A 21,007-nucleotide genomic window follows, 5' to 3' on the forward strand; every position below is an offset into this window, starting at 1 on the left:
AACCTATAAATCTACCATAGAGCCATAGGGCCCTATTTCGCATGTCTTAAGTAGCAGGTCTTGTGACTTATCTTAAAACCTGGAGGTGTGGTCAATGCTGTTTGGCCATTCAAAACAGCCAAACAGCACTGGCAACGCTCCAGGTCTTAAGTTAAGTCATAAGACCTGGTACTTAAGACACGCAAAATAGGGCCCATAGTCTAGCTCTAATGCGAAGCGCTGAGAGCTCAGGCTTAACCATTCCTAAAAGGAATGGTCCTTTCCATCATATCCACTGACAAGAAAGGGTGGGGGGGAACAGAGTCTGATAAACACAAAAAACATTTCTTTGTTTGCAATCAAAGTGAAACAACATGATTATGAAATAAAAGAACAGGGAGAAGAAAAAGAAAAGATGCATTGGTTTACACATGACATTTGAACTACATTTTGGCATGTGACCTCGTTATGGGTCTATTACGTTTTGTTCTACACGATCACTAAACCAATGGTTCTCAAAGGCTATGGGGACTTGAGGGGATTCCAGGTGGTCCCCAGTTAAATGAGGAACAGTTTAAACATTTTAACAATATTTTATAATTCAAAATTGCCCATCTACAATGCTTGTGAAATATTGGGAATCATTTTGAAGAATGTTAACCTCACAAATCTTCTCTGATGGGGGCACAATATCTTTTCAGATGGGGGTCCATGGCAAAATACATATCAATTTGGGGGTCTTTGACATGAATATGTTTGAGAACCACTGGTTTAAACGATCAATCGCTGTCCGTAATGTGTGTGTTGCAAACAGTGTTCTGCAGTTCATCAGCTGTCCAGTTCATGGTTTTCACTGCACCTCAAGTACAAATCACCACAGTACACACTGCACGTCAATACACTGCACTGCACGATGTCATCATGTACAGTATTACAATAATATCATCACGTATATTAAGCTCTGAGACATCCAATATCACAGTACTGCAGGGGTTTCCCCACTGCATCACAGTTCACCATGCCAACACCTAGAACACTGACTGGACTAGAGCTCAACACAATAAATACGCTTCAAAAGCGTATTGCGGCGATTTGGTTCTGTGCATGCTGGCACCAATATTAACCACTTGAACCCTTATATACTTTGATGTACATCAATTAGCGAAAAGAGTATGTTGAGTATTCTACACGTTCACAAGGTAGTCTCGCATAGCCAGACAATCAAAGATCTCTGTCTACTGATATGTCTGGTGAAATCTTTTATCTAAATGTCACAAATGGGCTAAAACTGGGTGTAAATTTGGAAATTCAAATAACTGCATCACAGAACCAATGCAAAGACATGAGGGCGTTCCTTCATATGGGATTATATCAGCATTGGTTTTCAAATCTAGGCCTAGGCCTGTCACAATTATTACATAATCGCCTAATTGGAATTATTTGACATTTTCTAAATAGCAATAGCAATAAAAAAAGGAAAATAAATAAATAGTGGAAATAGCCGTGGTTAAGCTATTTTTATTTTGACCTTGTCAATCTGCTATTTTTGTTATTATCCTGAAAGAGATTTGGACAATTGAGGTTTCTACCCGACAGAGACCAGATACTCATTTTGCCGAACATTTGCCTAGTTTTTGCCGAGTGATCGCCGCCCGATCATAACATGCTCAGAATAGGCAGGCTAGGGTTCATCAGGTTAATCGAAAGTGAAATAATTGATCCCAATTACAAAAAGCCAATCAAATGTACTGTATAATATAATATGTTATCATTATTATCATATTAATTCAAACCAATAAGGAGCAGTGAACTGGTAGGGAAAACTGAGATCACAGGTCGTTACTGGTTTCAAAACCATTAGTGTCTAATCATTACATTATTTTTGTTAAATTATTATTATTACATTATTTTAACAAAGTTTTAAAATCCATATCTGTATATTTCTCTCATTTGTCCTAATCATTTAAAAAAAAGTCATTATGTCCGAAATGGACAAACACAAACACACATAAAAAAGTATCACAAGTATCATAACAAACCATTAATCAAAGATCTTATACTGTAGTTAAATATTCTGTTCATTGGCATATTTTGCACGTGATGAAATTAAAAACATAGATATAGTAGTTAAATAAATATAAACTGTTTCTTTCCAATATGTCTGCATGCTGCTCCATTATGTTAAAGGCACCAGGGTTGAAGTAGAAAGTTGGATGATATGTGGATTCAACTGTTCTGTACATGACACATAACTTTGGTAAATAAACACCACAGGTGCATTGCATTCTATGCCAGCATTACTTTAAAGCAATTATCCTGTGTTACATAGTGATAGAAAGATAGTTAATAATTGTGCTGTGTGCTGGTTGGGGGTTTAATTTGGTTAAAAGAAAAAAAGCCCAAGACAAATAGTGAAAATAGCCTATCTACAAGCTCACGCCGAGTCGCGATGTGACAATGTGAGCTTGTAGATAGAAAAACTGTTTTTACAAGTCTTGACAAATTTGCCAAAAACAGACGCTAGGGTTAGTGACTTAATGTGGTAAAGTATCAAACACATCAGACAGTTGGCATCCCCCCAATCAAATCAAACTCTGGGAATATGATTTGATGCCAAATCAGTAGACATTTGTCTGTTGGAACTGCTGTCCTAGCATCTGTCTTGCATTTAGAAGTCCCCAGTAGATATATAATTTACAGTCGTCTGGCAACCCAAGACTACAGTAGTCTCTGACTGTATTACAGACATCCCCCAAACATGCAGCAGCACTAGCTCTGGTCCAATGCGTTAGCAGGTTCTCACTAACGCTATGCAAGGGACTATTTAGCAGGTTCTCACTAACGCTATGCAAGGGACTATTTATTGTTTCATTGGCTGGGTTTCATGTCTTATGATAATGTACACTACCATACTTAGTCAGTCATAAAGTTCCCCTGAGCATAATGACCAACATATATTTATACTTATACAATGGCTTTCAACAACCTACAACCGTCTTTGCTTCGGTCTACTAAAGACATTGTAAGGAAAAACAGAGAGACGTCACTAATGCTATGGACCAGAGCTATACAGCAGCACTGTATGCTACACAGACACATCCTGACTGTCAATTTAACTCTTGAGTGTCAATATTTACCTATATAGTTCCAGTTAAATTGACATTTAGGATTAGGCTGAGTAGCGCAGTAATACCGCATATTTAAAAAAAATATGACTTATTCAGTCATTTATAGTGTGTTTGCTGATGTATTCCTGTCATCAGTTTTACATTATATTATATTGATGAGGTCACCTACAGTACTAGCTGCAGTTATTGTGTAAAATGTCACATTGAAATCCATAATTTTGATATAGATAAATAAATAGGAGGCAACAGGAGATGGGTGGGTCAGGTGGCCACTATAAGAAATGTAGTATCCATAGCTACAGGATAAACCTCTTTTGGCCATTATGGACAGATTGGACACACGCATTAATGCTATGTCACAACAACTTGTTTTAAAAACACCCTGCTTAATCACCATTATTCCAAAAAGCATAAATACATACTTGACATCACACCATTGAAAGTAATAGCTGAAAACCTCCCAAGATGGCGCCACCTGTCCATTGAACTCAATGGACAGGGGCAAAGCGGGCTCTCGTTCTAAATAGAAAGGATTTAGATTTATAGACACTCATTATGACAGTGGTTCTCAAAGTGGAGTCTGGGGACACCCAGGGGTCCTTGAGGGGGTCCCAGGGGGTCCTCAGAAAGAAAATGAGGAACAGTTGTCAACACTTAAGCCCTATTTGATTTTTTCGGGGCTATTCAAATATAGCCTATCTACTATACAAGCTTGTGTTGTGAGATTGTAGATTTTTTTATATTGACAAACCCCTCTCTTCAGATGGGAGACCCAATATAAATTTGAGGGTCCTTGACATGAAAATGTTTGAGAACCACTGACTATGAAATGTATTTTTGTTCAAATAATGTGTGCCATTGTAGCTGAGCAGTATATTGAACAGTATCTCAAGCCCAGTGTGAGTCAGGTCCGTATGGTTTGTGTAGTGTGCTCTGCAGTAGTCATCACCCATCCCTAAGTCTACCCGGACACATACGTATGACAGCGGTGCGCTCTAGTGGCCACCTCCAGAACTGCTAGTCCCTGTTGCCCAGTCAATGATGATGAAGCCCAGGCTCATCACCATGAAGCAGACACCCAACGCCGCGAAACAGGAAGCCTGTGCATTAGAAAAACAGAAAATGCCATTGGCCCGTGATGGTACTTATTCATCAATAACTAGAACAGTGGTTCTCAAATAGTCCTAGCCCCTTAGATAGCACTTTATGTAGACTTAGATAGCATTGTATACAGACTTATAGCATGTTACGTAGACAGCAATAGAATTGCATTTTATGTAGTCATAGCACTTTATAGTATATATGTATAGTATAGTATAGTATGTATAGTTTATATGTATAGTTTCATTTTTCCACTGTTACGTTCTTAGCTTACGCATGTTTCATGATAACTACTATTTATGTATGTGATGTATTGCCATGCTTTTGTTCTTGCTTAATGTAAATCGCTCTGGATTAAGAGCGTCTGCTAAATGTCTAAATTGTAAAATTGTAAATTGTTGTTGGTATGTTATGATGGTGTGATGCTCACCACTATCTTGGGTCTAGACGTCATTGGTTCTTGATCTTTAGGAACTATACGGATGTAGAAGACAGCTGGGAAGATGAAGATGAGGCAGGGAGCAGATGTTGCACCTGGTCAGAGAATGGCAGAATTTAACCGCTTAATCTGGTATTTTTAAAAACATAGGCCTATCAGATTTGTTGAAATTGTTTTGACATTTAATTTTTTTTTATCACACAACTTTTGTAGCTCTTTTTTTTCCACCTGTGGTGCTACTCTCCCTCTGCCAACCTGGGGAGATCCCCGAACTGAGCTCATTCTTCCTTCAATGCATGAGGAGTGAGCAGGCCGCTTCATCACCTGACAAGGGGGAGTATCCCCGGTAGGACTAGGAACACGTTATTCCAACCAGCTCCTTTCCCCTCCATCAGGCACCCCAGCTGACCAGGGGGAGGCAGTATAGAGACCAGGAGGATTACATGCTTTTTGTAAGGGTACCTACCTACCCTAGGGTGCTGTAAGTGATTTTGTTTTTGTTAAACAAATAAACAAACAAACAAACAAACAAACAAACAAACAAAAAAGCTCTTTCTGTGAGGCATTTAGAATATTTTGTTCAGTGTTCTAAACCTAACCCCATCTCTCCAGCTCTGCATTTTTTCAGTAAACAGAAAATACATCACCAATTTCATCTGGAAAGAGCACCCATTTATAGCCTGGGTTCCAGCCTGATTGGCTGCGTTCTGTGGATTTATAATTGTCACTTCGCTACTCAGTCTGGCCAGCAGGCAGCAGACTCGCATTTCATAACGTCACCTGTTACATATTTGTTGCTGATACGTCATCAGCCAGCGCCACTCTATCCATGCTTCTCACTGTTGAAAAAATAGCGCCAGTTCGAGGCTCGAGAGTAAAAACTGATGATGATAAGGAGACGTTGCAGGGCAACAGCAGTAGCTGCGCAGTGCGCATTGATACGATGTCAAACTGGCGTTTTTTTCCCTAGCCTCTCCACAGACCAATCAGAAGCCATGAGTCCAGTTCACCCTTTTACATGTCCTGCCTACCTTGGAGATGGGACCCTTTCAAGACTGAGTAGCGAGTGACAAAACAGATTCACGGAATGCAGCGATTCAGGCTGGAACCCAGGCTAACCCATTTATAAACTTAAACTTTATATATTGTTTATACAGTAAAAACATCTGCTCCTTTTTTTATCACGTCCAATTTCACCCATATTTTAGGTCTTGGTATGAAGACCTAAACAGGTATTACCTGCTTACTAAAGAGCTGGGGAGATGGGAAGATCCCATCTATAACAAACAGTCTATAACTCTCTCTCTATCAGAATATATTAGTTTAACAGCAACAACAACAAAATGCTTTCAAACCCCTTTTAACTTCTTGAAAATGTTCTCCTTTAAATTAATGACATGGCCAAAATAGGGACGCCACGTTGAAAATGGTTAAAAACAGGCACACTGGTTGTTGGAGCTCAAACACAGAACTGAGGACACAACAGCTGTCTGCCCTACTGACAGTGTGTGTCAAATTTGCATGCAATACATATTTTGTGCGTGCGTGCGTGTGTGTGAAAGCAAAAGTCTGTTGCTGTGACCAGTTCCGTGAACTCTGTGGAACAACAATATTGATTTGTCCGTGTGTTTATACCAGGCTGATGCAACACACACGTCATGGCATTTTAGTTTTCCTTTTAAGACGAGGTAAGAGGTATCAGGAACTACGCCCCCTCAACTAGTGTTGGGCAATAACTTATAATATTACAATAACAACAGTAGCAAAGTGCATAAGAACATGTTCAGGGAAGGGAAGCCTATTTTCGGTTAATATTTTATCATTACAACATTTGAAGTTGTCAAACTACTAGAAATATGTTCAGACACATCCTCCATAAAACCTGGTCTCGGATATCTCATAAAAGAAAAAGTTAAAGCCTCAATCTATGATTTCTTCACCTGGTTTCCAGTATGCAGAACAGCAGGACTAAATTACAAAAAAGCTAAACATTATTACTTAAAGGAGCATTCAGTGATTTGTGTGATTTGGAAAACCCCCCCGGTACTACAGTGGGGGGACACGCAACAGGCGAACAGCACACACACCAAGGCCCGCCCCCGCTCGATCATGATTGGCGGAAGGCCCCTCTCTATCCTGATTGGATGAAGGCTGGGCCACCTAGCCAAAAACGACCCCAGGGGTTAACTCGGGACAGGGAGGAACTCCTTATATGGTCACGCACATTAGGACGTGACTAATACAACATATCTTAGTCGTGAGATTTTATTTCGCTTTAATCCACCAGCCCAAGAAGCAGCAGCCGGATGCGGTACTAACCGATGAAGCCAAAGATGCCTAGGATGTTGGGAGCGAAGATGACCAGCATGTTGATCACGCTGAGCAGAACGACGGCGATGGCGATGTGCCGCAGCCAGTTGAAGCTCTTGCCTTGGAACAGCATGTGCTGGATGGCCCTGCGCACCTGCAGCCGCAAATGACCACATCATGAGCACACATACAGTACTTCATTTACGTCTTATACAATTCAGCCATTGAGAAGGGCTGCGCTCTTATCTAGAGCAGTGGTTCCCAAACTTTTATAGCTCAAGACCCCAAAAAGTGAGCTTGTAGATCTGCTATTTTCACAATTACAAGTGTATTTCTTTTCTAATTCATGAAATTTCATTGATTGTTGTATATTTATGATATTCTTATGAAATATAATTGAATTCAAGCTGAATGTAGTCTCTGTGACACATCTAGGGGCTGCAATCTGCATTCAAAGATGTCCCTAGAAGCTTTGTCATTGGTTTGCCTGTCTACTTCCTGATTGGTTAGTCATTTCGACCGGGATTCTTTCAACCAATGACAAAGCTTCTAGGAACATCTTTGAATGCAGATTGCACAGAGACTAAATGTTTTTGGGAGCGTTTTACTCGTTGCTTAGCAGCTTGAATTCAAATATATTTCATAAGAATATCATAAATATACAACAATCAATGAAATTTCATGAATTAGAAGGGGGAAAAAATGAAATAAATGCATTCACATAAGTAGAGTGCAGAGAGAACAATGTAGTGCCTCAAAGAAACTATGTCATCAGGTAACAGTGAATCGAAATAACATTCTGTGCATTTAAATCTATAGCTGCCACTAGGTCTATAGGTGCCACCCGTCCACTCTAACTCTGCGATCCTTGTTTCCTTTACGGGTTATTCAGGAAGGTAACCAGTTACAGGTGCTCAGCGATGCAGCGGCTCACCATGGACAGCGCTCGAACCTTTTGAGATACAGCGCTTTGAAAATCCTGTTATAAGGAGGGTCAATGGAGCTGGATTTAAAAATCCCATAGCTGGTGGGGACGGAGGCTCTCCATACTAACCGGAGCAATGCTAAAAGGTAAATGGACGGTCGCCGCTTTCATATATGGAGTATACGGTTGTCTACGAACATACGCGTAGATAGCACCAGTAGGTACCGATAGGCTATAGCCTAGCTACGTTTATAAACGTAGATAGCAGCGAAAAAGTTAAGCAAAACAAATCTAAATAACAAAAGCATGTGATTTGAACAAGTAATGAAGATTGCTCTGCATGGTACATATCAATACTGGATCGCAACAAGCCACAGAGTGTCTTGTTGACGAGCAACACGTTGTACTAGTACGGAGATCTAACTTACAGGGAACAACAAGCCACAGAGTGGCTTGAAGACAAGCAACACGTTGTACTAGTACGGAGATCTAACTTACAGGGAACAGCACAATGGGCTTGTTGACGAGCAACACGTTGTACTAGTACGGAGATCTAACTTAGTGGCTTGCTGACAAGCAACACGTTGTACTAGTACGGAGATCTAACTTACGGGGAACAGCACAATGGGGACAGTCAGTGTGACGGCGGTGAGTACGGCCACTCTCACACACAGGATCAGAGTGTCGTAAGGGTCGATGCGGCTGTATGTGTGCAGCAGTTCAGGCTCCACCTGACCTATGGGGATGGAAAGACACAACATTTCATGGACACACTTCTCTTTATCCTGAAACAACACCTTAGTTAAATAGTAGTTTCTGAACACTGTAAAGCTGTGGTTCGCAACACATTTAAATTTCAATGATGCCGAGTTTGATATACAGTACATTAGTACCCCATTGTAGATCTGCTACTTTGGCTACTTTTGTGAACATTTGAACGTGAACGTGGTTATGTCTGTCAGTAATAAATATTGAACCAATGAAAAGTATTAACAAGAGTATTAACCCAGTGACTAAACAATAACTGTATTGGATCCATTGGAACACAGGTTATTCTTCCCCAATTCCTGACAAGTAACAGTTGAGGACATACCGTAAGGTTTCCTCCCAACAGCAACGATATTTGTTTCAATAAAAATCTCAATCAATCAGTGCCCCTTTGAGCAGCAGAGATATTGCGCTTTGAGCTTCAGGAAGTACCTCTTGTGAACCAGTATTGTTCCACAGGTGCTATGCGAATAAGGTTACTTATATTATTTGTATATGTTATTGTTTTTAAGTGCTGTTAAACAATATAGATTCACCACAAGAGGGTGCATGGACCTTATATTTAGAAATTAGTTCAAATTACACAAGTAAGCAAATTGTATCGTTTTCTTCTATCTAACAAGGAACTGCACATGCTATGCAGTATGACTCCTTTTGAAGGTATATTCGATGCTACGGTGTTATGCAAATAAGGATAAATTACTTATTATTATTATAACTTCATTATATTGTTTGGAAATGAGGTGAAACAACATCAATGCACCACAAGAGGGAGCAAGGGACATGCATTTACAAAGCAACACAAAACCAAAGAATATGTCCTGGAACCACAATATATAACCTCATATACTGTAGATATTGTCGGTGTTGGGCAGAAACCTTGCAAAAACATAACTTTTCAGGAATTAAAAAAAAAAAAAAAAAACTGTTCCAATGGATTCAATGAAGAATTCTGCAGCTATTTGATACGAAACAGACAGACGTTGTAGCAACTTTCAACCTACCATCCCGATTTTGGATATGTCATTATACTGTAGGTGAAAATTGTACCAGATTCTCAAAAATAGTGACCAATAGCCGATCAAACCGAACAAGCACACAACGTGTCACAGCGCAGCATAACGTGAGTGTGTAGAGAAAGGCCAGGGGTGATATGCTTTTACCATAGAAGGTCAGGTAGCCAAAGAGGGCAGCCAGGAAGTACATGGTGTACATAACAAGAATGGATATATTAGACACCTGTTGCATCCTCTTCGTAGTGGGACTGAAATGACACCACAGAAGGACGGTTAGGGGAATGTGACAATTCTGTTCCACCATGTGTGGAAAGCACAATTTGAAAATGATTTTCTGAGCTCATTAATAGAGAGCTACTTATTGAACAAACATTCAATGATTGCTATTGGAACACAGAGCAATTTAACACTTATTTTAGCCAAAGAATATCTGTTAAACCTCCTTGAAGCTTATTGATTACTCACCACATGAAGACTTGAATTCATGGATATTTTTTAAGTTTTTGTCGCATTCCTAAGCCAATATTTTGATGACCAGCAGTGGTTCCCTATGGAGACACAAAGAGTCTCCAAAAAATATCCATAAATTCAAATCTCCATGGGGTGAGTAATCATTAGGGGAAAACATTTTGGTGGTGAACCCCTTTAAGGAATTAGAGCAGGTGCCACAGTGTGACATTGTAAATGAAGTGTCTTACTTGCGGAGCTCAGTGTAGATGGGTAGCACCTCTGGATGGCACACGAATGCAAAGGCCAGGATGGGAACGGTGTACGCCGTCTATAATGACATGCACAACCATACGTCATATATCATTAATTACATGAGACACGACTGGAACAAGCCGTCTGTTTTTATGCAAAGTACAGTATGTCATTCTGTTTGCAATGACACAATACCCTGTATCGTCAAATCACAACACAAGTCCACAAAACCTGATTGATTACCGTTGAAAGTTTGTGTCAAAGTATTTCTATTCCCTCACCTCATTATGCTTCCTTGGTGACATAAGATTACAATGTGAATTGATATTGATGTTTGGCATTTTGTTGCTCCAGTGGCATGGCCTGAGGTGGCACGTGCCACCCCTGGAATATGAGGTACCCCCTCTGTGTGTTCGGAAATACGCTCAATGAGAGCGCTGGAGTGCTCACAGGTGTTCTCTGGACTGAGCTTCTCTTCTTCCCAGCTAAATCCTGCCCTATGCGGGAGCTAACTATTTCCGTAGACAACGCCCTGGTAACGTCTGTTCCAATTAACAGCCAGGAACCTTGGTGTTGTCCTGGACAGTCAGCTCTCGTTCAAAACTCACATCACAGCTGTCACTCGATCCTGTAGGTTCACACTCTATAACATACGACGAATTAGACCGTTCCTCACCCAGGAGTCAGCCCAGCTCCTAATCCAGACAACAGTCCTGTCAAAACTTGACTATTGTAACTCTCTCCTTACTGGCCTACCGGCATGTGCACTGAAGCCTCTCCAACTGATCCAAAATGCCTCAGCTCGCTTGGTCTTCAACCAGCCAAAATTCTCACATGTCTCCCCCCTGCTCCGCTCCCTGCACTGGCTCCCGGTCGCTGCCCGCACAGAATACAAAACTCTGATGCTGGCATTTAAAGCAACCAAAGGTATTGCTCCCCCATATCTTGCCAGCATGATTGAACCCTACAAACCCTCCCGCACACTCAGATCAGCCAACGCAGGGAAGCTAGAAGTACCCTCACTAAAAACGCCGGGACAGCGCTCCACACGTCCCAAACTCTTCTCCCTTCTGGCCCCAAAACTGTGGAATGCACTTCCCGTTGCAATCAGAACTGCAGCATCACTCCCGATCTTCCGCCGTAGTCTGAAAACCCACCTTTTCAGACTCCATCATGGCCCATAGCACTTACCCTACCCCCTTAGACAGCACTTCTTAGACTTATATAGCATTTGAAACAGACTTATAGCATGTCATGTAGACAGCACAATAAGTGCATTGTATGTAGTCATAGCACTTCATAGTATATATGTACAGCATAGTATAGCATATATGTATAGTATATATGTATAGTGTCATTATATAGATATGTTCTAGTTATAGTTTATATGTATAGTGTCATTATATAGATATGTTCTAGCTTACGCATGTTTGGCGATAAATGCATTTTACATATGTGATGTATTCCCATGCTTTTTGTTCTTGCTTAATGTAAATCGCTCTGGATTAAGAGCGTCTGCTAAATGCCTAAATTGTAAATTGTAATTGTAATTGTTGGTACCACAATGGAAACAAGCCCCCGGGGCTTTTTGTGTTACAGTTGTTTTGTTTTTACTGTACTGCCGTACAGTAACCAAACTTGTTAATTAAGTATTAACCAATCAATCAATCAATCAATCAATCATTAAATCGTTCAGAATAAGTGCTCGGAGCAGCGGCGGCGTGCTGGTTTTCTGAGTATCTGAACATTTGTGTCAACAATGATGGTCGAATTAAGTTTCTTTGCTAAATATGATGGTTCTGGCTTCTTGTCTACCTATCAGTTCATGCTGGTGGACATGTCTATCTATGGGTTCATGGTGAACATGTCTACCTGTGAGTTTAGTGAACATCTCTACCTGTCAGTTCATGGTGCACATGTCTACCTTTGAGTTCATGATGAACATACGCGGTCCACAGTCGTGTTCATCCTCAGCCTCGTGCACCAGGCCGTTGTGGGCGATGGCGGAGGCGTTCAGGTGGAGGTATGCAGCCGTGCTGTTAGATGTGTACTCCTCGAATGGACAGGGAATCTGGAACTTCTTGTAGATAACCTGCAGAGAGACATGGACATAAACATGAGAGGGGAATGGCAGGGTTAGTTAAGCACTTAAACCTTCGTGACATGCAGCAAAGGATTGGGACTCAAACCTGTGTTGTGTTATCATGCTAACATAGAAGCCATTGTTCTTGCATCAATAAAGATAATGGCCCAGTTTCCCAAAGGACACATGGTGTAAGAGGTATGGTGTAGCACATGCTCAGATGCCCTCTAGGCCGCACACAGAAGCCTGTGAACATAGACATTCGTGCATAGATGTGCCACGCAATGGTAGGCCTCAGGCCTGGTATGGTAGGCCTCAGGCCTCAGGTCTACCATTCTGAAGCATCTGAGCATGCTACACCATAACTCTTACACCATGTGTCTTTTGGGAAACCGGGCCAATTGACTGTTAAGCAGGTAGACAGGTTTCTGAACTGTCCACAGTCCTCCTCAGAATGAGTAGACAGAAATGGTGGCATCTTATAATGAGGATGAGTGAGGACCAATTATATGAAGATAATAGGTTGAACATAGGTGAAGTGCTCCTCTGTCCTATTTTATATTTTGTCGTATAGTAATGGCATGCGGTTTAAACTACGATCTACAAGGTGATGCCAAAAATAGGGATGCCAGGTTGAAAGTGGATAAAGAGCAGGCATCAGGGGATGTCAGAGAAAACAAACGGCATCTTTTGGAGATCAGCATCACATGAAGAGGCAGACTAACGCATAGAAAAGGGTACTTTAACACTAAAGCCTAATTTACACACCGTAGTATAATGGTGTAGCTTGCTGAAACAAACAGATTTTCAGGCTAACAACACATTATGCTGCAACACGTTGTTCACTTAGAATAATGTTTTTTTTGCAGGCAAGTCACACTGTTGTGTGTAAATTAAGCCAAAGGGGAGGTGAGCGAGGGTGGCTAAGAAAAACCATTTCACGGCATATTAGTGTGAGTCAGTCTAAGCACTTTGGTTTCCCTCCCATTCTCCCTTTGATGTCCTGTAAGCAGCTCTAACATTCCTCTATCAACCTGAGTGCAAATACCACATAGTGCTGCAAACAGAGCTGTGTAGAGGGATTAAAAAGTGATGCCAAATCAGACAAGTCAGCAAAAATATACCACCCCATACAGAGCGCCAGTCCGTGACGAATGACTGCCTGCCTGCCAGGAACACTGCCATGCACCATGCACTCACTGCAGTGGGGAAATGCCTCACTATGCTTGGTTTCACACCGGTGTTGCGCTACTGGTGGTGGACAGTAACTAGGTAGATTTACTTTGCTGCTGTACTAAAGTAATTCTTTGTAAGCTTATGACTTTCACAGTTTCACTCCACTACATTTCAAAGACAACTATTGTAGTTCTCATTGCTACTACATTTCTGGGAAGGCACCCATGGGAGCCAAACATACAAAAATACATGATGAATAATTACTGCCCACCACTGCGGACAGAGGAAGAGCTAGCATCCAGCCACTTACTGCGGAGAGGAAGAAGACCATGCAGCTGAGAGAGAAGCCGCTGGTGTAGCCCAGGTAACCTGTGGACGGGGAACGAATGGCAGCCTTTAAAAATCACAGTTCCCTATATTGGACTTCAGGGGACAGGACTAGGGGGAGAGGGGGGGGGGGGAGTATTATGATTTCTAAATCATTGCTGTCAGGCAGAAACCTCTTATGTCCACATTTTAACTATTTATGCTTTTTTTTAATGAATGCCCTGGCCTATTTCATGCAAACAACTAAGGCAGCGAGCAGACTCAAGTCCCGCTACCCCTACAACAGGACAGCACAAGAGATGCTTGGTTGACTACATGGCTGGCAACTTCTTGGAAGCGGTAATGGGAGTCGGCTGAGCCCACATGCCTGCACCGCTACATCTAAGACCCGGGAGATGGAGTCGAAGGAGAACATCTACCACGCCGGCATTGGACCCTGCTGAACCGCTTCCATACTGGGGTTGGTCGCTTCTAATCGTCCATGAAGGAGTGGGGCCTGGCAGACAGCGCAGCATGCGAGTGTGGTGAGCGTGAGCAGACTGCCGACCACATAATCACCACCTGTCCTCTGTACAGACCTCCTTCAGAGGCTGGTCTCTTTCCAGAGACAATGGCGTGGCATTGCGACACTGAGCTGGACATATGACGACAATACACAAAAGAACTACTACATACTACAGTGTATACTACAAATACTACAGTGTCACACAAAAGGGCAAAAATAACAGATCTGCAACCTCAAAATGCATCTCTAGTTTTTTGTTTTTTTTAATCCTGAAAAGTGAATAGTATTTTGGACATATGAGGTTTCCACCAGACATCAATGAAATTGAGATAGTTAACCCATAGTGTGTAAGTGTGTAAATATGAAGGGGGGGTATTTGAAGATGTAATAAAGATGACGTGTGTATTTCCTGTATGCTGGTTCATTTTGGTCACATGCAGTCACTTTAGGTCAGTGCATGGTTCTCAAAGGTTTGCTGGGATTACCAGGTGGTCCCAAGCAAACCTTTGGCAAACCTTTAGTGATTCAAAAATAGCAGATAAGCTCAAACACATCAACTTGTACATCTGCTATTGTTGACAAAGTTTGAAATATGGAAATAGTTTGGATAATAATTATTATTTTGTATAAATCTTCTCTTCTGGGGCTCCCTGGCAGAAAACATTTTCAGATGGGGGTCGGCGGCCAAATACAATTTTGAGGTCCTTGACATGAAAAGGTTTGAGAAGCACTGCTTTAGGTGAGATGAGAGCAGGGAGGGGTTGTACTCACCAAGCTGTTTCATCAGAGCCAGGGGCAGGATGATGCTGATAGAGACCATGATGACTAGGTACTTGCCATTCAGGTACCACAGACTGGAATATAATTCAAAAAGCGAATATTTCATATTATTCTAGATTCACACATAAAGGGAAATATTTCAAGCCTTTGCTTTCCTCATTTTAAACTTGATGATTGCAGCATACAGCTCATGAAAATCAAAAATCCAGTACGTTAGAATATCTCAAAAGTCCACCTATAATGAATGAACTCCTTAAGTTAAATCATAATAATATACATTTTTGAAAACAAAATTATACATTTCTTTTTTATTATTATTAATTTCTAATTTGTGTCATTTTCCTTACATATTCCTTACATGCACACATTAACTTTACCATGATATTCAAAATGTCTGACATGCACGTGAATGTTGCTGGCTGCTGCACTCAGCAATAACAACATTAGGAGCAATGTAGCACATTTAGGTTCTTATACTCTTATACAAGAGTAGGTATGCACAATATTTCTCCTTAATTTAAGGAGAAATATTGTGCATACCTACTCTTGTATAAGAGTATAAGAACCAATGAACCACTTTCAACCTGGCATCCCTATGTTGTATGTAATAATAGGGGAAGATTTTCCCACATTTTCAACGAATTTAAAAAGCCTTTGAAAATAGCAAAACACTGTTGTGATCTTTTAAATTGTTTTCATCACACAACATCTGTTGTTAATTAGTATAGGGCGTAGGGAGTATTAATAAGTGATTCATTTCCAGCTTGAAATCTGATGACGGGAGATCTTTGTTGCATAAGGCAAATTGCATAAGGACACATTTTTTTGTTGCATAAGTCTGAAGAGTTGTGTGACAGCTCAGAGGCACGGCAAGAGTGACGGTAACATATACATGTACATGACACCGACACTGTCAGCCACTTTTATGTCACACTACCCCCCCAACCCAAACAACATAAGTAGAAGCCAAGCAGCCATAACCCCTCCAGACACACTGTACTATCGCCATCACCATCACATGTCCCACCCAAACATTCTGGCCCTCTTGAAGCCATTGACCTCACAGAGTAAGGGCCCTATTATGCGTGTCTTAAGTACCAGGTCTTATTCCTTAACTTAAGACCTGGAGGCGTGATCAATGCCATTTGGCTATTCTGAGTGGCCAAATGGCATTGACCACGCCTCCAGGTCTTAAGTTAAGGAATAAGACCTGGTACTTAAGACACGCATAATAGGGCCCTAAAGCTCTAAAATATCTTTAGAGCTCCCCCCCATTTTCTGCTAAGCAACAAGCTACTGTATATATGCTTAGATAATTTCTATTTATATTAGGAAAAATGTGCGCGATTGCAAAGACGAAACGGAACTGGCGAGGAGGCTCCACTTCCGCTTTATAGTTTACTCATGACAATGTGTTCCATTGCTACAGACTGTATGATGAAAGCATTTGGAAATTGCGAGAGGCAACAGTCTGGTAACGCGAGACTAGGAGAGGTGTGACAGAACATGTGAGTAGCAGAACACCTCCATTCATATAAAACAATAACAGGCCGTGTTCAAAGGTTTGTATCTAATCTGCTATTTGTGAAGCACAATAGGGAACACAATGCCCACATGCTATCAGCTAGGTTTGGGGATTATTTCTATATAGTTTCATTATATAGATATTCCACTGTTACGTTCTTAGCGTACGCATGTTTCATGATAACCTCTTTTATGTATGTGATGTATTGCCATGCTTTTTGTTCTTGCTTATTGTAAGTCGCTCTGGATCAAGAGCGTCTGCTGAATGCCTAAATTGTAAATTGTATAATGTATCATATTGTCGATGTCGGGCAGAAACCTTGTATGTCCGAAACCTTTACTAGGAAAAATAATAATAACTTGTGTTCCAATGGATCCACTATAGTTAATATTTAGTTAAGGCTCATGTTAATGCTAATAGTATAAAACCCACAGACACACTTAACCACTTTTGTGCAACTCTTTTGTACAACGAAGTAGATCATTTACAAAAAACAAAAAAAGTAAAAAGTTGAAATACGGAGATACAAGGTTTTAAGCCTGACTGCGACGATATGTGCTTCAGCCACAGCTTTGCAGAGCAGTAATTATAATAACGCATGGTTAAACACACATTGTGTGTTCAGCCAAGAGGATTAAACCCCCTCACTGGACTCATGTTGTCTCTCAGATCCTGGCTATCGGAGGCAGGACATAATAGCCCCGGGGGTTACCATGTTGAGCCAGTTTATTCTTAACCCTCTCAACAACGATCGCCTCGCTACTGGCTCCATTGATCCACTTGATCTGTGCAGGGTTCAAGTGTGGGATGTGGTGGGTGGATGGGGTGCAAAGGACATGTCCCTTGACAGCAGAGGAAGTCCCATGTCCTTTGTAGGAGCCGTTGGTCAGCGGGTCAAGATGATCAGTTTTCATTAGGGCCATGGTGGAAGGTATCTAAGTACATTCACTTACAGTACTAAGTACTGTACAAAATTGTATCCCCAATAAATCTATATATAAAAATATGAATAGCAGTAGGGGATTATCACCTATTCCTATAAATATGTTTATATTACAATAAACATCAGCTCAGTGGCCTTGTGGTTAGTGTCCCACCTGACACTGGGAGGTTCAATCCCTGGCCAAATCATACCAAAGATTACCATGTTTAACGGTCATTGTCATATGACATGACGTTTCTGCAACAAAACAGAGACAGTTGCAACAGGTGTAAATAATGGCTGTAAACTTCATGTCCAGGGGGTGTACTTGTACATCATTTGACATACTAACGCCATGTCCATGAGGTGTACTTGTACATCAAGCTAAGGAAACAGGAGATAGACCTATGTGCCACATCGCCCCATGAACCATTGGTTCCCATGGCTACATACTTATTTACAATAAACACCTGTTTGGAATCACGCTTGACGTCATACTTGATAGATAACACTGAAATAACACTCATCTCACTGCAGCTGTCATACTGTACGTCCTGATGCATTCACCTCATGGAGACTTGTTGTTGCTACACATTCACGTTCAAATTATTTGTGTTTTGTTGTTTTGGAGGCATGTAGTTGACCCAGGTAGGTCGCCTCAGTGCTTTATGCTTTACTGTAGGTCCTCTCCTGTTTGCCTCAGTGCTTTATGCTTTACTGTAGGTCCTCTCCTGTTTGCCTCAGTGCTTTATGCTTTACTGTAGGTCCTCTCCTGTTTGCCTCAGTGCTTTATGCTTTACTGTAGGTCCTCTCCTGTTTGCCCTCTACACCAAATTTCTTTGCCGAAAATAGCCAATCAGCAAGCTCCCAGTGCCTTGCGTTGAGACACGTGGAGAGCTTGTAGATCTGCTATTTTTGCTGAATCTTCAACTCAGAATATGGTTCAACAGATTAATTAAACAAATCAATTCAATTGATTGATTATTAATTTTATTATGATTTCTTTTTTAAAGTATAAAGTATAAAATAGGGCTTAAGAGGGCTTAATAAGACTAATCGATTTAGTTGAAATATATATATTGAACAAAAATAATGTGAATGAGAATGAACCCCCATGTTTGGCATGAACCCACGTAGCCTCCTCTCCCTTACAGTCCAGAGTGAGAGATCTAGGGCTCCATTTTCGTCACCGCTAAACCCCTTATCCCTAAACTTCTTCGCCTTTTTTACTATTTTGAAAAAACATTTCTGAATAGTTCAACTAGCCAATCTACATTGACACGTTGTGAGCTTGTAGACTGGCCATTTTAACTATTCAAAAATGTTTTGCAAAATAGTAAAAAAAGGCAAAGAAGTTTAGGGATAAGGGGTAGAGCGGTGACGAAAATGGAGCCCCGTGTCTATCTGCCACCCACACCACCTCACAGGCTATTTAAAGGACATAAACACAGTTGTCTCCTTCTGTTCTGGAACTCTGACGCCACGGAGGGGTTGGAAACCCCGGAGGCGTGGTGGAAGTACTCTGATTTATTTTTTTCCTTTTTTACTTAAAGCTCTATTACTGTATGTAATTTTTTTGTGTATGAATACAATTTTATTTTGTCCAACCTGTATACAATGTATACAACTGGAGTGGCTGTATTTGGTCTCCCTGTTCTATTGAGACACAATCCTGTTTATATAATAGACCTCAATTAAAGGGTAAAGTAAAAGTACCTCAAAAGTAAATGAAGGCAGTAGGCACATACTGTATTAGTTCATTTCCACCCCTGGTGGCTGGCTTCTGTATAACTGTGTATGTGACCACGGGCTGCTAGCTGTTAGACTTGACCTCTGGGGTTGGCACCCATATCTTATCAGCTGCTGTTGTCATTTAAGCATACACGATTACACGTGTGTGTGTGTGCGTGTGTGTGTGTGTGTGTGTGTGTGTGTGTGTGTGTGTGTGTGTGTGTGTGTGCGTGCGCGCGAGTGTGTGCGTGCGTGCGTGCACGTGTGTGAATGACATGTGTGAGTTTGTCCGTTTAGCACCCTGCATAGTCAAAAATGAGTGGCATGCCTTTACATGAACTCTCTATTTCAATAGCTACAGTGACACGGAGACAGGAAAGGTGGACAAAGCACAGGGTAACAAGGAGACAGGAAAGGTGGACAAAGCACAGGGTAACAAGGAGACAGGAAAGGTGGACAAAGCACAGGGTAACACGAGGGCAACCTGTTCCGCCGACCAGGAGTCAAACCGGTGACACAAAGAAGGATTTTTGCAGCCATGTGGTATGCACCCCAAATATTCAGCCATCAGGTCGCACCGACCTACAAGTAATTTGTTCCATCTAGTGGATAAGTGTTTCCTAAACATTGCCAACATTGGTGGGCTGTACTGGGGGTGGGGAAGGGGGGGGGGCAATTCTGCCATATGAGCCTGCCAACTCGAGGGCTTGTTTTTAGATTTGGCCAGGTGAGTTAAGCTGGGTCCACTTCAGCCATGTAGGCCCATGTGCACTACCACATATGCATTGTGGAGTGGAACACATTCCCTGATACTTTCCAAAACCTGCAGGGCCCCTCCTTTTGCTTAGCCAATAACCAGCCACCAATGTAGTCACACCCGTGCTTTGGATTCATGGGTGGTGACATTTTTATGACTGGCCAACGTGACTGACAAGATCTCCAGACTCCAGACTAGAGAACATGTTAAATTGACTGGCCTTAATATGTGTGTGTTTGCAGATACAGTACGTGTGCACTGTGCATCACTCCACTGATGGCGAGGCGACACCTTGGTGCGGCGCTTCCTTTCAAAACTGCACTGTTCCTGCGTTTATCCATAGTTTCCTAAAGCATACTTAATCTATTCCATCATGCAGAGATGTAGCTCGCTGAACTGAATGTAGGACAGACAAGTGATACATTTACAAGCTATCAATGGATCAATAAGCATTGTAGATCTTCTCTTTTTGGTACACGACACCGTGATACTACAGAGCATAAACCAAGTAGGCTTGAGCGTATTTCTGGCTTTGCATCTCATTCAAGCTTTAGTAGCCTAAATAATCCCTTTACTTTACTTTACGTTACTGTCATGTTTACTGTTTTGTGAATCGTGATGCCAAGGAAGTGACTTGCTTGCAATGTTTCAGAAAGTTTGTTCATCCATGATCACTTTGATCAAATAATGCTCTCTCCTTGTTTGTCCGTTGTTTCTGAATTCTTTCTCTACTCTTCTCCTCACACGCCTTCCTGCAGCAATTCTCCTCTCCTCAAAAAAAACCGGGGCCGGGAGGGTGGAGGTCGAAACATGTGGGTGGTACCCCTGGGCCT

The 21,007-nt window shown here is 41.5% G+C and overlaps 1 protein-coding gene across 2 annotated transcripts in view; it reads right to left on the minus strand.

The window, feature by feature from the left end:
* Window positions 1–4,048: 4,048 nt before the first annotated feature.
* The window catches only part of slc38a3b (solute carrier family 38 member 3b), a 43,371-nt gene continuing 26,412 nt past the window's right edge, over window positions 4,049–21,007 (minus strand). For both annotated transcript variants that reach the window (XM_079509190.1, XM_079509191.1), the window contains 9 exons: window positions 15,231–15,313; window positions 13,938–13,996; window positions 12,293–12,460; window positions 10,365–10,444; window positions 9,814–9,914; window positions 8,494–8,618; window positions 6,967–7,111; window positions 4,639–4,742; window positions 4,049–4,207 (listed from right to left, as the gene is read on the minus strand). In XM_079509190.1, coding sequence (XP_079365316.1) covers window positions 4,103–4,207; window positions 4,639–4,742; window positions 6,967–7,111; window positions 8,494–8,618; window positions 9,814–9,914; window positions 10,365–10,444; window positions 12,293–12,460; window positions 13,938–13,996; window positions 15,231–15,313 — 970 coding nt within the window. In that variant the 3' untranslated portion in view covers window positions 4,049–4,102. The remainder of the gene's footprint in view (window positions 4,208–4,638; window positions 4,743–6,966; window positions 7,112–8,493; window positions 8,619–9,813; window positions 9,915–10,364; window positions 10,445–12,292; window positions 12,461–13,937; window positions 13,997–15,230; window positions 15,314–21,007) is intronic.

Source organism: Electrona antarctica, assembly GCF_951216825.1.
Source record: "Electrona antarctica genome assembly, chromosome: 9".
Taxonomy (NCBI): domain Eukaryota; kingdom Metazoa; phylum Chordata; class Actinopteri; order Myctophiformes; family Myctophidae; genus Electrona; species Electrona antarctica.